Source organism: Cervus elaphus, chromosome 3 (assembly GCF_910594005.1).
Source record: "Cervus elaphus chromosome 3, mCerEla1.1, whole genome shotgun sequence".
NCBI lineage: Eukaryota > Metazoa > Chordata > Mammalia > Artiodactyla > Cervidae > Cervus > Cervus elaphus.
The window spans coordinates 7,203,700-7,220,080 of record NC_057817.1 but is presented as its reverse complement, the minus strand read 5'-3'; the positions used below and the strand labels follow the sequence as shown (position 1 = coordinate 7,220,080).

The window sequence follows — 16,381 nt, the reverse complement described above, 5'->3', positions numbered from 1 at the left end:
CACATAGTCATGTGCTTCAGAGAGGCAGTTTCGTGGAAGAGGCTGATATTAGCATGTTGCACTGTAGCACTCACCAGCTATTGTTGATCATTTCTCATTAACATCATCAGCTGAGAAAAGACTAGATCAAGTGGACGTGGTCCATTTCTTACAAAAAGGACTAAAGACTTCTAATGAAATCATTAGCAAGGCTGCTTGGCCATTGCTTTAGCATTGCAAATGATAGGGATCATGCAGTGCGTGAATCTCAGAATCTGTGTTTATTTTTTTCAATCACATTTTCAAATAGCAATATCTAGGGTTCTTTAGAACCCCAGTTGAGAAACCTTGGTTTAGAGAGTTTTCGAAAACTACTTAAGCAGATGCTAGGGCAATATATCAAATAATAAGAAAAACGGGGAGAAAAATAACTAGGTTATGCAAAATGACTCTTGCATCCTGATTGCCATGGTTACTTTTACCGTCGGTTTTAAATATGAATTGTTATACTTTCCTATCGTTTCATATTCAGTTGTTGGCCTCATTAATATTAGGGAGGCTTTGTGATATGTTCTGTAAAATTTTTCCATGTTATCATTTTGTTCTTTAGGGCTGCTCTTGAAGAAAATCCTTATTTCCGTTTGAAGAAAGTAGTGAAATGGTATTTGTCAGGATTCTATAAAAAGCCAAAGGTAGTATTTATGCTTTACTTTCTTTAGCCTTATATATGTTTTTTTGGATTATCTTAGATTATTTATGAATAATTACATTGCAAGCCCTTTTTCAATTAGCAAAATTGCAAAATACTTGGTTGTATAGACCTGTATTCTGATTGAAGTCATTTAGTTTTATTTCATGTCATTATAATTTTATAAGGATAATTCTCAGATGATACAGTTAAGCCCATCTTGACTGGTTTTAAGTTAGTACTTTGAATCTTCCATGTTTATAATTTGAAACTTGTATGTTTTTTACTAGGGACTGAAGAAACCTTATAATCCTATACTTGGTGAGACTTTCCGATGTTTGTGGATTCATCCCAGAACAAACAGCAAAACTTTTTATATTGCTGAACAGGTATTAGAAATGCTTGTTATAGAAGGAAAACTGATTTGGAAGTTAAGATTTTTTTTAGGGAAAATATTAACTCAGTAAACTCGCTGTTGATTAAATCTTTCTTACTGGGGAACATCTGATAAGCATTCAACCTCTTAATACTGACTACTACTAAATACCATACTCTCTTACAGTCATAGAATCCTGTGATCAAAATTGAGTCTTTATTTTTCTTGCTTTGCTCTCTGTTTTTGTTTTTTTGGTTTTTTTGGACCAGATACTTCAGTGGTTCTCCAATTCCTAAATCAAATTTAAACCCATTTCTCTAACATTCAGAGTCCTCCATATCTTTCTAAGTTTATCTCACATTACTGGCCTTTTGGGGCTTCTGTGGTGGCTCAGCTGGAAAAGAATCCACCTGCAATGTGGGAGACCTGGGTTCAATCCCTGGGTTGGGAAGGTCCCCTGGAGAAGGGAACAGCTACCCACTCCAGTGTTCTGGCCTGGAGAATTCCATGGACTGTATAGTCCATGGGGTCGCTGAGTTGGATACGATTGAGCAACTTGCACTCACCTGCCTTTTTAAGCACTCCACAGTAGTCAGATCTGTGCATTCACAACTAGATTACCTGATAGTGCACTTTTTTGCCTCATTATTTTTCAGTTTAATTTTCCAACCCTATTTCTTCCCAGCTATTCATCTAAATAAATTCTGGCCTGCTTATCTTCCATATAGAGAATGTAAGGAGGATGAGAATACAAGGTGTTATTTGAGAAACCTTCGTCTTCCCAATAAATTTTGATGTACTCCACAGATTGAAAGCACTTTATCTTAATAGTTTTTTAAATGATTGCATGTTAGTTCGCTGTAATTCTTCACTGAGAAGCTTGAGAAGTGATTAATTTTACCTTTGTCTCATTTTAGAAACCTTAAGATGTATATGTATCAAAATATTAATTATTAAAGTGACATATTTGTTAAAGCTTTTGTTAGTTTCTTAAGTCTATTCAGTAATCTACATGAAGAATAGCCACTGTATTAGTTATTCATTGATGTATAACAAATTCAAAACTTCATGGCTTAAGACAATGAACATTTATTATTTCGTGTAATAAGGTTAGGGATCTGAGAGCTGTTTAGCTGGGGGATTCTGGCTCAGGGTCTCTCCTGAGGTTGAGGTCAAGATGTCAGCCAGCTTTGCAATCTTCTGAAGGCTTCTGGGCTGAAGGATTCTGCTTCCAAGGTCATCACATGGCTTTTGAGAGGAGGTCAGTACCTTATCACATGGGCCTCTCTGTCGAGTTGTTGACAACGTGGAAGCTGGCTATTCAAAGCTAGTGATTTGAGAGAGACACACACACCAAGATACATGCTGCATTATAGCCTAATTTCAGAGGTGACATACTGTGACTTCCACACAGACTGACCCGGGTACAGTGGGTACAGTGTAAGAGAAGCTCATCTATTGCTGTGAATACCAGGAGGTGAGTTTCCTTGAGATGCATCTTGGAGATTGGTTCCTATAATCATAATATTTAATTTTACTGTTAAATACTTACCAAATATTTCTTTTAATTCATTATTAGAATATACTTCTAAGACGTGAGCTTTAGATAATATCACAGTAATATGCTTATAATTATTATATTTTCATGTATGTTTCCTGTATTCAATAGGTGTCTCATCATCCACCAATATCTGCCTTTTATGTCAGTAACCGAAAAGATGGATTTTGCCTTAGTGGTAGTATTCTGGCTAAATCCAAGTTCTATGGTGAGTTTACCCGTATCTCAATCTATATGCTTTTCTGGGATTTAGTCTTTTCTGGTGAGCTTTAATATAGACAGTGTCTTGTACTGTTTTCAGCAAGGGATTTGTATGTCATTTTAAGTATCAGTTTTACTTGGATAATGACTTTTCGTTTTTGTTGTTTTTCTTTGCTCATTCATAAATAGAGGTTTCATCACATATGTGTAAATTTACCGCAGACACCACTTATCAAAAGACAGAATGACTGTCCACTATAGCTTGCCATTTTAGTCCACAATATATTTCTTTAGCCTTTAGCTCTACTAAGATTTTTTGTTTCATTTCACTGTACCTGAGAGGTTGATCTTTTGATTCAGTCTTTGAATAGAGAGAATCCAAATACAGTTAGAATACTTGTCCAGAGTCCAATATTGAGAGTAATGATATTTTTACCTTGAATCAAATAACATGTTACTAAACACTTTTGTTAAAAAAAAGAAGGAAAATAAAGAAATATGTACAGTAGAAACTCTTAATCCAAAACCTGTGACAATTCAAACAAGCAGATCATCCCTTGATGCTTGCTTTGTTTGGCTTCTGGTTTTGATTTTTTTGCCTAGTTTTATATTTCGCTTGTTTCAGAGTGTGATCATTTTCTTCTGAAAGTTGCTTATATTTGAGTTTTTCCCCACTGTACCCATCATCTCTTCATGTCCCTACCCTGACTATAGTGTAGATAGCTTTTGTGAATGTGTGTTCTGCCCTTGTAGAATTTTTATTGAGTACCAACTACATAGCTCGCTTTCTGGGATTACTTGCAGCTAGCCTTCTTATTTCAGTGTTATAGTGAATATAGTTGTGTATATCAGAACTGTCTGTTCTTTTGTAATTTGAAAGAATTTACCAAGTTCAGACTTTGTAGGGACAGTTTTTTTGTAACTTCCTCGTTTCTTCTTTGGTTATTGATTCTTGCCTGGAGAGTTTGATAATTTATTTTGTTTTAGGAATTGGTGTATTTTCTTGAATCTAAATTAAGCTAAATTTAATGACATCTGGGCAGAGTGTATTCCTCTTAACAAGTAGTCTCTTGACATTTTGATGTACTAAACTATCAGTTTTTCCTTTGATGGTTTTTGCTTTTGATGTCACAGTTAGAAAAATCCTTTCGCACTTCAGCTTATGTAATAATTCACTTGTATATTCTTATACTTTTATGCTGTCATTGATCTTTAATTTGCCTGGAACTTACTTTGATGTATATGTTGCGAATGGAGTGAAGCAAGATCACGGCTTTCTTTTCCTGAAAGCCAACTAATTTTCTCAGTATCTAGTTTATTTATAAATGATTTTTTAGTGGCATTATTTTCTATTTCAGGTTCTATCTTCTGAGGTCTGTTGATCTGTTTTATTCTTGTACCACTAGTCTTTGCCCTAAGAACCATTTATTTTTAAATGGGTTTCTTATATTCTGTGGAGCAGGTGAAATATAGGTACTTAGCCATTTTGCTATGGGTTAAATAATTTATCATCATTTGGGACAGCTGCTCTTGTTTTTCAAATAGTATGTATGAACCGTCAATTTCATAATCAGAATGTGAGTTAAGATTTTGGAATTCTGAACCCCAGTCTTGACTTACCAAATCAAAATCACTGGGCTCAAGAATATACATTTTTATAATCTCCTCAGATAATTGTAATGTACACTATAATCTGAAATAGCTGATGATACAATGTTAAATGAAAAGCAGAACACATTTATGCTCTGAGTCACCTCTACTTTAAAAGTATTCATGTTTTTAAAGTAAAAGTAAACATGCATTCATGTTTAGGAAAAAAATCAAGATTTCATGATTAACCTGAATTATAGAATTATGGATAATTATCTTTGGATTTTTCAACTTGCCCATGAAGAATACATATTTCCTTTAAAATAAGGAAACATTCAGTTATTTTAAGATATAATATGGCTATGAATACTATGTAATAAAAAGTAAATGATTTAATGATATGCCAACACATGTATACAGTTGGATACAGAAGATCTGTGTGGTTTTACTGTGTTAAAAATGTATATGGACAACAATGTCTGAATGAAGCCCTCCTGGACCATCCTTCTCCTCTGTACATCTGGCCCTAATACCAAAAGCAGCCGCCTGAAGGTATTAAAGAGAGAGCAGCTGCAGGCAAATTCAGTGGGAAGTCCACAGTCATAGAACAGAAATCACACAGAATGAATCCTTGCTTCTCAGCTTCAGGTTATGTATGGTTAACAGGGTAAACTGGTAGAAACATTGCAACCTTTCCAGCCTGGGGAACCAAACACTAAATTTGGAGAAACCATGGCCACTAGACAGAGAACAGGAACCCGAAAAGGCAAAGAGCCAGAGAGGGGGATCTCAGATTCATTGTCGTAAAACTACCCGTAGCATTCTCTTATCTTCCTCTCGGTGTCTGCAGGCTCTGTAGTGATTCTGCTCATCTTATTCCTGATTTGTGTTCTTTATTTTGGTCTGTCTGTATCAATTCTTGGCTTCCCTAATTTTCTGAATTATCTGTCCACTTTATACACTGATGTCTTCCTTATTTCCTTTCTTCTACCTACTTGGAATTTAACTAGTTCTTTTTCTAATTTCATAAGGTAAAAAGTCAGATAACTGATTGAATTTTTCTTTTTTTCTAATTTAAGTTGTAAATTTCCCTCTAAGCACCCTTTTCTACTGTAGATATCTGATAGATGTCCTCAATATGTTTTGTTTGTTTTGGAATGGTTAAATTATTTTCTGTGAAATTTAATAAGCAATATTTATTTCAGGAAACTCACTATCTGCAATATTAGAAGGAGAAGCACGGTTAACTTTCTTGAATAGAGGTGAAGATTATGTAATGACCATGCCATATGCTCATTGTAAAGGTGAGTATTTTCTATACTTGCTAGATTCCCCTGAATCTTCTTTTTAAGTAAATGTATTTGACTAATTTGTTATGTTTTGAGATTGATGGAGTTTCTTGGCCTATCTGTTTGATTTACAGATATGTAAGATCATTGTTATCATCTGCTGAATACTTCTATAGTGAATTAATTCACCACAGTGGACTTTCTGTAACATGTATATTAGTTTGGCAGAGACTAATTTATAATAATGGAATTTCATTTGCCTTATCTGCAAGTTGTAGAATTTGATGAGGCTGACTATTATTTCAGAATCCTTGAAAGTGATTTTCATTTTTTTGTACCATTACCCATTCCTTAAATGTTAATTTACTGCTTTTCACTGTAACAGGCTCCTTAAAATTTTTTCTCATCCTTATTTGGCAATTTCTTAAAAATTAACGTATTATGCTTTTCTCCCATTATTTAGTGTACAGATAAAGATATTAAATAGCAACTATCAGGATAGGACAGGCACTCAACTATTCTGTGAACTCTACATTTATAAACTCATCTAGTCATTCCAGGAGCCTATAAATTAGGTAGTATTATCTTTGATGGACAAGCAAAATGAGGCAGAAAGAGGTTAGCTAAAGTTCTGCAATCTGTGTGCAGTTCTATATGGCATCATCTTAAACACTCTGCTCCATCATTATCTATACCATCCTTTCCAACCCATTTCTTAAAAATAGCTTTTTAGGGTAATTATCCTCTATTTTAGGAACTGATTCATGAAAACATAGAAATTACTTAATATGGCCTCATTTCACAGATGAAAAACTTGGGTTAGGAATCTTACCTAAAGGCAGACCAGCTAGTCAGTAAGCATGCTGAGACCAAGCGCTAGGCTATTGGAGCCCAGCCATTATGCCATGAGTCTCTCTGTACTAGGTACGAGAGCGCCAGCTTGTGGCCTCAGGCTGGGTGATTCCTAGAGCTTCATGTGTGGTTCTTGAAACAAGCATGAAGTGAAACATTTGAAATCGTGAATTGAGAAATATATTTTTAAAATTTTGGAATAAGTAAAATGATATTTTATGTAGGTAAATACCTGATGCCAGACCTAAATAGCAACAGGGAAAAACTTTTCATAGCACTGTTTATATGGCAGGGAAAAAAGAGGAAATTATAGCCTCTTGTGAATGAGGAAATTATTATTTTCTACCTTTGTATATTTTCTAAGATGTGTTCCCCAAATGAGTAGTCTCAAATTATTTTATAAAGCAAGAATGCCATAGTCAAATAACTTGGAAACATTGCATAGTCTGTTCCTCTCTTGAAAATTAGCATTGTGTATTTGCATATTAAAGACTGCCGTGGGAGTTTAGTCCAGCTTGGAAGGCATTATGCTAAGAAGTAAAGTCAGATAGAAAAGGACAAATACAGTGTATCACTTATACATGGAATCTAAAAAATACAACAAACTAGTGAATGTAACAAAACAGGAAGCAGATTGGCAGATACAGAGCAGAAACTAGTGGTTACCGGTTGGGAGTGGATTTTGACAGCAGAGAAGTAGAGGGCACAGGCTGTTGGGTGTAAGGTCGGCTCAGGGATGTGTCTACAGCACGGGGAATATGACCAAGAGTTTGTGATACTGTAAATGGAAAATAATCTTTTAAAACTGTATGAAAAGTTTTAAGTTTTTAAAAGTTCTATCTGAAATGTTGTTTAAAAAATCAAATTGAAGAACGATCTGTATAGTATAACTGTATGCAAAATGAGCTTATATAGTTTCTGTGCATACATGGTAAAAATATACAAGCTATGGAAATGATGAATATGGGGGAAAAAAGAAGTTAGTCCAAGACTATACACACACACACAGCCTGTTTAACTCATCAAACTCGGAATTTCCCCAACTTTTAGTCAAGTGCCAAAATGGGGAGATTTTTAAATTTTTCTGACACAGTTGATTATTGTTCGCAGTACTTACTTTTTATAATGTCACCATAATGCTGGATTAACGAATACCAAACTGTTGCTCCTAGAGGAGATGCCCGGTGAGGTTCTCATGAGCCTTCTGTCACCGTATTTTCGTCACCCAGTCAAAACATAACTTTGTCTTTATGTGTGTGCTTAGTCGCTCAGTTGTGTGCGACCCCCTGCCCTGAGGCCCGCCAGGCTCCTCTGTCCATGGGGATCCTCCAGGCAAGAGTACTGGAGTGGAGCTATGCGCTCCTCCAGGGGATCAAACCCAGGTTTCCCGCATTGCAGGCAGATTCTTTCCAGACAAGGATTGCTGTCTTTCTCATGGCATATATTTTTGATTCATTAACATTGAATTAACAGCCTGCAGCACTATAACTCATGCCTAAACCAAGCTTTAACCCATGCATTTTCCCTGTAAGGGACATCACAGTCTCCTGTGCTTAGGAACACCAGATAGCACTTTAGCACCGCCTTTGGGGGCATTGTGAATAGTAAAATCACCAACAAAAAGCACAAAAATGTGCACTGAATATACAGCATAAAAGACTCTGCGTGAGCAATGAGACCGGAAGTCAGCGTCTCGCCTCGTTGACTTCAGCTTCAGTGTGCGCGCTGGACAGCTCAGACATTTCACCACTCTGCACACACCCATGAATGAATACAGAAATGCTCTGGGTGGAGACTACTAACTTAATTTGGTGAAAATAGGGAATTCCCTGGTTAGGACTTTGACTTTCACTACAGGGGGCGTGGGTTTGATCCTTAGTGGGGGAACTGGAAACTAAGATCCTACATGCTGCATGGTACAGCTTAAAAAAAAGAAAGGTATTTTAGTGAGAGTATAAGTTGCAAATGTAGAATCTTCAGATAATGTGGATCAACTGTTATCTTTTTAAATCCTTCAGAACCAACTTTGTGTGTGTATTATAAATTGTTATTGGATAGGATAGAATCCTCTTGAATTATCAATTTCTACTAGAAGGAGATTAAATTAGAAAGGTTTGCTTGTGATAAGCCAGTGTCTCTCTCTTCAAACTTTTGTCAAAATTGTTTTTTTTTCCTTTAGGAATTCTTTATGGCACAATGACCCTGGAGCTTGGTGGAACAGTCAGTATTACATGTCAAAAAACTGGGTACAGTGCATTACTTGAATTCAAACTAAAGGTTAGTAGAGAATGATAGGAGGTATCACCTCGTTAAAGAGGAGCTGTGCTATAAATACTCAATAAAGAGCACAACTTTGTTCCTAATTGAAAACTAAATATAAGAACAGAATTCATGAAAAGGCAGCCTTGGAAGATTCAAATCAATAGAAAGCCGTGATTTTCTTGTTTTTAATTTTAGTTAATGAAACTCTTGCGAGTGAGCGAAAGTCGTTCAGTCATGTCTGTCTCTTTGCAACCCCATGGAATATACAGTCCATGGAATTCTACAGGCTAGGATACTGGAGTGGATAGTCTATCCCTTCTCCAGGGGATCTTCCCAACCCAGGATTCAAACTGGGGTCTCCTGCATTGCAGGCAGATTCTTTACCAACTGAGCTATCAGGGAAGTCCATAGGAAATTTAAAAAGAAGAGAATGAATGGAAATTTCTTAGTAAATTGAAGCATTGCTTTACAGAATACCAAAAAGTATATATCTGAAAAGAAGTATGTATCAGCTTGAGCTATAGCTGTGTACATTAAAGCAGTTGTATTACTTATTATTTCTGACTTAACATATTCTGAAATTTGTAAGCCTAGAAACAACTATGTCTGTTTCTTAGTGGTTCTGTGGGCCAGGAATTTGGACAGGGCATGTTGGAGATGGCTTGTCTCTGCTGCATTATGCCTGGGGCAACAGTTACACAGGCTGTGAGAGACTTAGCAGGTGGGGGCTGGACACATCTGACAGCTCATCATTTACATGACTGATGACATGTAAGTAATGTTGAAGTGAATGAAGGACTGGGAGTGCAGATCTGAGCATGTGGTCTTGTCTTCCTCACATCAAGGGGACTTTAATATAGACTTCTGCTTGGCTCAGGATTCCAAGTACGGGTGTCCTTGTAAGCAAGGCAGAAGATGCGTTGCTGTCCATGACCTAGCCTCAGAAATAAAAGTACATCATTTCCACCATTCTCTACTAGTTGAAGAATTACAAACCCACCTAAATGCAAGGGGAAGGGATATAGAGCCCACTTCTCAGTGAGAGGATGCCAGGCTCTCATTGAGGAAGAGCATATGGGCTGAAGGGGAAAGGGGAGATATAGTTGAGGTAATCTTTGGAAAATTCTGTCTGCCTCAGCATGGAAGGGAAGTTTAAGATCTTTTCACAGTATCATTTGTTGATGTAGCACAGCATTATTTTTAGATAAAAATATTTCTATGAATTATTTAATGCTTACAACCAAATATTAGTTCTAAGTATCAGCTATGTTGATATCCAGCAGGTCAGCAGCTTTGCTCTAATAAAAAAGATCTATTTAAGTATTATCTGATGCAGTGCCCTTTGATTTTTTCCCTTCTTAGCAAACGATACTGAAAATCATGACTGAAGAGGTCTTAAGTAATTTATGACATCTTTAAGGATTAGATTAGAGCATCAAAATTTTGTCAGTGAGGACAAACATCAGTAAGGCAATATAGTGACTCAAATTATATTTCTTCTAATTGAATTTCAGAAGTTTTTTTATTTGAGTGTTGTTTTATTGGTTTGTTTTAAAGGAGGAGTTCCTATTAAATATATGAGTTAAGTCTCTTATGTTTACTGAGTTGTTATTGCTTAAGATCCTGCAGCATGGATAGAGGGCAGTCTTGAGTCGAGAGAGCCCAAGACACGAGCCAGTTATTTCAGTGTTAGCTTTCTTAGCCTGTTTCAGGTCAGTCGCTCAGTTGTGTCCGACTCTTTGTGACCCCGTGAATCCCAGCACGCCAGGCTTTGCTCACACCCATGTCCATCGAGTCGGTGATGCCATCCAGCCATCTCATCCTCTTTTGTCCCCTTCTCCTCCTGCCCCCAATCCCTCCCAGCATCAGGGTCTTTTCCAGTGAGTCAGCTCTTCGCATGAGGTGGCCAAAGTACTGGAGTTTCAGCTTCAACATCACTCCTTCCAGTGAACACCCAGGACTGATCTCCTTTAGGATGGACTGGTTGGATCTCCTTGCAGTCCAAGGGTCTCTCCAGAGTCTTCTCCAAGACCACAGTTAAAAAGACTTGGACCTATATAGTCTGCTTTTATCTGTTTTTTCACAGCAATAAATTTAAAATTTTTACTGAACATTTCTGACTAAAATTTGAGTCAGTATTTCACCATTTGTGCCTCAACAGCACTGTATAGTTAAACAGTTACTTTTTCGGTTGTTTTTTTTTTTGGTCTACATTGTATGTAAATATGTTAAAAGTAAAATGTTTCTTCATTTTTTCCTTTAAAAGCCATTTCTAGGTAGTAGTGATTGTGTTAATCAAATATCAGGTAAACTAAAACTGGGAAAAGAAGTACTAGCTACTCTGGAAGGACACTGGGTAAGTATTTTCATATTTTAGCTTTACAAAAAATTTATTCAGTGGGAAAAAATTAAACATCAGATTTTATAAGTTCACTTATTCCATTTCTAAGAGCATGACTATTCAACATAAGCTTCAACTTAAATATTTTGGTATTGCTGTTATCAGTAATATTTAGTTTAATATTTGAGCTTTTTAAAACCTTAAATCAATAAAAATAGCTGACACTTTTATATCACTTATTATGGAGTGCATTGTTTAAAAATGTTACTTATGTTAACTCATTTAATATAGTGATCCTATGAGGTGAGTGTTATTATTTTGTCCCCATTTTACAGAGGAGGACACTGAAGCCCAGAGAATTTAAATAATTTGTTCAGAGTGGTGAAGTAAGATTCCCAGCCTAGACACTCTGGTTCCAAGGCTGTGCTTACACATCGCGGTATACTGCCTCTCACCAGAAGAGGCGTTTCCAGGAAGAGTTCTAGTTTCTTCTGAGGAGCTTGGAAAAGATACAGTGTTTTTTGAGAGCAGTGGCTTTATTTACTTCTCTGATGACCTAAATTCACATTTATGTAATTTTTCTGAGAGGAGCTTATTAAATTAATAAAAAAAAAGATCATGTCATGCTAGTGCCAAATGCATTCTCGCTGTTAACTCTTGTATAGGCTTTTTTCCCATTATAATCAGAAAATGATGGGAAATATGATGTTAAAATGAAGATGGACCTAGAAACTCAACTAAGAGGTCACAATGCTCTGTTATTTTTAGAATTTTCTTCTATCTGAATATCTTTTGGGAAAAAGATAGAACTCTTTTTTTTAAAAAATGAAATTTATGAGATTGTGCTCAGATTTTTAATGCTAAGAAACACTCTTAGCTTTTTCTACATATATTGAATACGCAGATGGTCTACAGCATCTCATACTGGTCTACAGTAACTGTGGCAAACACTGCTCTGCTTGGACGATTCAGAGTATTAAGTGAAACTTGTGAAAACTCACGAACTTTCTGTCTATTCAACCAGACTTTTAAAGGACAAGTATTACATATTTAATCTTAACGTTTTCATAACAAGAGATTTGGGGCTTTTAGAAAAGTACTTGTTATATTTGTTTTAGAAATCTTTTTTATTTGAGTGTTGTTTTATTGGTTTGTTTTAAAGGAGGAGTTCCTATTAAATATATGAGTTAAGTCTCTTATGTTTACTGAGTTGTTATTGCTTAAGATCCTGCAGCATGGATAGAGGGCAGTCTTGAGTCGAGAGAGCCCAAGTGTCAAGCAGATTAAGTGTTTTTTACTGGGATTAAGTGTCAAGAAGAAATGGTTATTACTGAACTATATAATTCCCTTTTAAATAAAGACAAAGACAATTCTCTACATTAATTTTTAATATCTTTAAATATAGGATAGTGAAGTTTTCATTACTGACAAAAAGACAGATAATTCAGAGGTTTTCTGGAATCCAACACCAGACATTAAGCAGTGGAGATTAATAAGGCACACTGTGAAATTTGAAGAGCAGGGAGACTTTGAATCAGAGAAGTAAGTATACCATTTTTCAGTTAACTTCATGAGAACCCAAAGAGTAATTTTTTTTTAACCCCTCAACAGTGTGATCACTTTTTTCTATTTGAATTCAGCAGAGTAGTTTACTATTTGTGGGATGTTACAGGATTTTTGTTTTGGTGTATGTGAATATCAAATAATTACAATACAAATCATGCTGCTCTTCGGCTCTAGATTAAAACTTCCTATTTTTTTCCTTTCTCTTCTTATCTGCTCCAGGACCTATTTAAAAAATAACAAACTTTTTTTTGCTTGCATAAAATTATGGGACTAGGTCTTTTCTTTCAGTCCAGTGGTTAACACTCCTCGCTCCCAGAGCAAGGGGCACAGGTTCAATCCCTGATCAGGGAACTAAAAAGACAGAACCATATGGGACTAATGATTCTTGGTTTTTATCCGGCAGCAGTTTTCTGACCCGGGTTAGGCATGTGGAACTCTAGGTGGAGGGAGCAGGACAAAATCTACTTTTATTTTATTTTCTAAAATACAAAAATTACAGCATTGGATATGCAGCTTCTAGAGGACTTATATTAGTTGGGGACTAATTAAGGCCATGATTTCTGTTCTTAAATCATGAAATTCTTGCTCGATCTCATATACTTTACAGGAGTGGGTTGCCATTCCCTTCTTCAGGGGATCTTCCCAACCCAGGGATTGAACCCAGGTCTCCTACATTGCAGGCAGTTTCTTTACTGTCTGAGCCACTAGGGAAGTACATCAAAAATATTGTTTACATATTGCTCATTTGTATTCTTCTATTCCTTTCTTTGTGTTAGGAGAAGGGGGCTGCTGTGTAAAAGACAGTCTACTAGGTACTTTATATACATTATGCAGTTGAGTTCTCAGTATGAGTTTCTGCGCACACATCATCCTCATGAGGATTCAAGTCTACATGCACTTTCCTTCTATACTCTAAAACTGGGTTTGTCATGTTCTAAAAATTCTGTTTCAGGGGACTTCCCTGGCAGTCCAGTGGTTAAGACTTTACCTTCCAGTGCAGAGGGAGTGGGTTTGATCCCTGGTTAGAGAACTAAGGTCCCACATGCCTCATGGCCCAAAAAATAAATAAGTAAATAAAGCAGAAGCAGTACTGTAACAAATTCAAGAACAACTTAAAAAAATTTTCACATTAAAAGAAAAAATTCTGTTTTACTATAACCACATGATGCTCTCCATCAAGAGTGAAACTTTGCCAAGGCATACAACTATTTTTAAGACATGGATATAATTTAACATATTTTTAAGATGGGGAAAATGAGTTTTAGACAAGATAAGTAACTGTAAGTTCCCCAGCCAAGAGGTGGCAAATCTAGGATTATCTGATTCTGTAACCTTTATTCTTTCAGTCCCAACATACTGTCTTGCCAGATGGGTAGAATATAGATATATTTTTATGTATCTAATATAAAACTAAACTTTAGTAGGGAAAATATTTTACTTCTAATAGAAAAGTAGTCTTTTCTGTTAAGTCAGTGATTCTCAACACTGGCTGCACATTAAAATAACTTGGGAAACATTACGAAAACAGTACTTGGGCCCACTCCCGTAGATTCTGATTTTTTAAATTCCCTGACAAATCCTGCATCCAAGGTTGAGAAACATGACATTACACTTTTGTATCTTTGAGGCCCGTGGATGTTAATCAGCATGTGCAGGAATCATCTGGGGAGCTTGTTAAAAATGTAGATTGTTGAGCCTTCACCCGAGTTCTGTCCTCATGGGCCAGCACCAGTCATTTCCACCTATTTAAGAACCCGTGTAATAAATTTCTGTTGCCAAGAAAAAAAACTGGTCTCCACTGTCTTGCTGTATTTAAGGCATTACTTTTTATATCTTGACTTGTTTCTAAGCATCTGAGCTTTAGCTTTGTCAAAGCCAAAAACCCACATGGGCATCATTTCTTCTCAAGGGGACTCAAACCTACTCCATGTAGATTTGATTTTCTGTTGTTTTCTCAATGTTATTTTTGCACATAAATTAGACTCTGGCAGCGGGTAACTCGAGCCATAAATGCCAAAGACCAAACAGAAGCTACTCAAGAAAAGTATGTTTTAGAAGAAGCTCAAAGACAAGCTGCCAGAGAGCGGAAAACAAAAAATGAAGAGTGGACTTGCAAGTTATTTGAACTTGACTCACTTACAGGGGAATGGCATTACAAGTTTGCAGAGTAAGTAATTAAAAAGTATGTTACAAATAATATCTCATAGTTTTTTGCCTTCATTTCTAGGTTTTTTATTGTTAGTATGAATAGTTTTTAAATTAAGCGATACATACACACAGGCACACACACACAAAGTATGAGATTTTACCCTTGATGTTCATTATAAATTTGACTCTGTGATAATAGTTAGCCTATAAAATAAGCTGAGGATCAGAAGATTAGATATGACAGAGCTTAGTTTTATGGCTAAGTTTATCATTACCATTGAAAATCTAATCATAGAAAGTTTCTGAAAGTTTTTGAGTGTTTTGCTTAGTCATTAAGCAAATGGTGTTTTTTTCATTTATGTAGTACTCGACCATGGGACCCACTTAATGATATGATACAGTATGAAAAAGATGGTGTTATCCAGACCAAAGTGAGACATCGCACTCCAATGGTATGTACTAAAAAAGTCACTAGACGGCCAGTCCTGGAGGAACAGCCTCCCTTAGTTCTCCCGCCCTTTCTTTGCTTCTTTGTCTTAATAAATAGTTCTGGATTTCCACATGTAAAAGAATGAAGTTGGATCCCCTACCTCAAACCATACGCAAAAACTAACTCTAAATGGATTCACAACCTAAAATAAGAGCTAAAATTATAAAACTCTTAGAAGAAAAAAGGAGTAAATCTTCATAATCTTTTATTTGGCCCTGTATTCTTTTTTATTGTTAATATGAATAGTTTTTAAATTAAGCAATACACACACACACACACACACACAATGACATTAAAGGCATGAGGAACAACAAGAAGAAATAGATAACATTGAACTTCATCAAAATACTTTTGTGCATCAAAGAATATTATCAAAGTGAAAGACAACAGAGAATATTTGCAGTAATTGATCTCGTAGGAGTTTAATACCTAGGGTACATATAGAACTCCTTACTTAACCAAAACAAACATTCCAAGTAGAAAATGAACAAAGGACTTGAATAGACATTTCTCCAAAGAAGATAGACAGATGTCCAACAAACATGAAAAGATGCTCAGCATCATTAGTCGTAAGGGAAATGCAAATCCAAACTAGAAGGAGGTTAGTTACCACTACACACCTACTAGAATGATAATAATTTTAAAAATACAAAATACATGTTGAGAGGATGTGGAGAAATTGAAACCCTCATATATTGCTGGTAGGCATATAAAGTGGTGCAGCTGCTTGGAGCATGAGTTGGTGGTTCTTCAAAAAGCATAACATAGAATTGCTGTCTAAGCCAGCAGTTCTACTGAAGAAGAATCGAGAACAGAGTCAGACACACGCTTGCACATCAGCGTTCACTGTGGCATTATTCTCAAGAGCCAAAGGCAGAAACAATTCAAGCATCCATCAGCAGACGGACAAGCAAAATGTGGTGTATGTTTACAACAGGATGTTGTTCAGCCATTTTAAAAAGGCATGAAGTTCCGTTACATGCTGCATCATGAATTAACTTTGAAAATAACATGCTAAGTGAAATAAATGAACACAAAAGG

General features: G+C 36.0%; 1 protein-coding gene and 1 long non-coding RNA gene across 8 annotated transcripts in view; one reads left to right on the top strand and one right to left on the bottom strand.

Moving 5' to 3' along the window:
* Positions 1-16,381, top strand: part of OSBPL8 (oxysterol binding protein like 8) — a 162,243-nt gene that overhangs the window by 135,986 nt on the left and 9,876 nt on the right. For all 6 annotated transcript variants that reach the window (XM_043879911.1, XM_043879902.1, XM_043879935.1 and 3 more), the window contains 9 exons: positions 590-671; positions 958-1,056; positions 2,713-2,809; positions 5,598-5,696; positions 8,713-8,810; positions 11,062-11,151; positions 12,542-12,678; positions 14,684-14,869; positions 15,215-15,302. In XM_043879911.1, the coding sequence (XP_043735846.1) occupies positions 590-671; positions 958-1,056; positions 2,713-2,809; positions 5,598-5,696; positions 8,713-8,810; positions 11,062-11,151; positions 12,542-12,678; positions 14,684-14,869; positions 15,215-15,302 (976 nt within the window). The remainder of the gene's footprint in view (positions 1-589; positions 672-957; positions 1,057-2,712; positions 2,810-5,597; positions 5,697-8,712; positions 8,811-11,061; positions 11,152-12,541; positions 12,679-14,683; positions 14,870-15,214; positions 15,303-16,381) is intronic.
* Positions 2,186-16,381, bottom strand: part of LOC122679353 — a 29,135-nt gene continuing 14,939 nt past the window's right edge. Inside the window, exon 3 of one of the 2 annotated variants that reach the window (XR_006336369.1) lies at positions 2,186-2,370. This is a non-coding gene — a long non-coding RNA (uncharacterized LOC122679353). The other variant, XR_006336370.1, reaches the window with a different exon arrangement.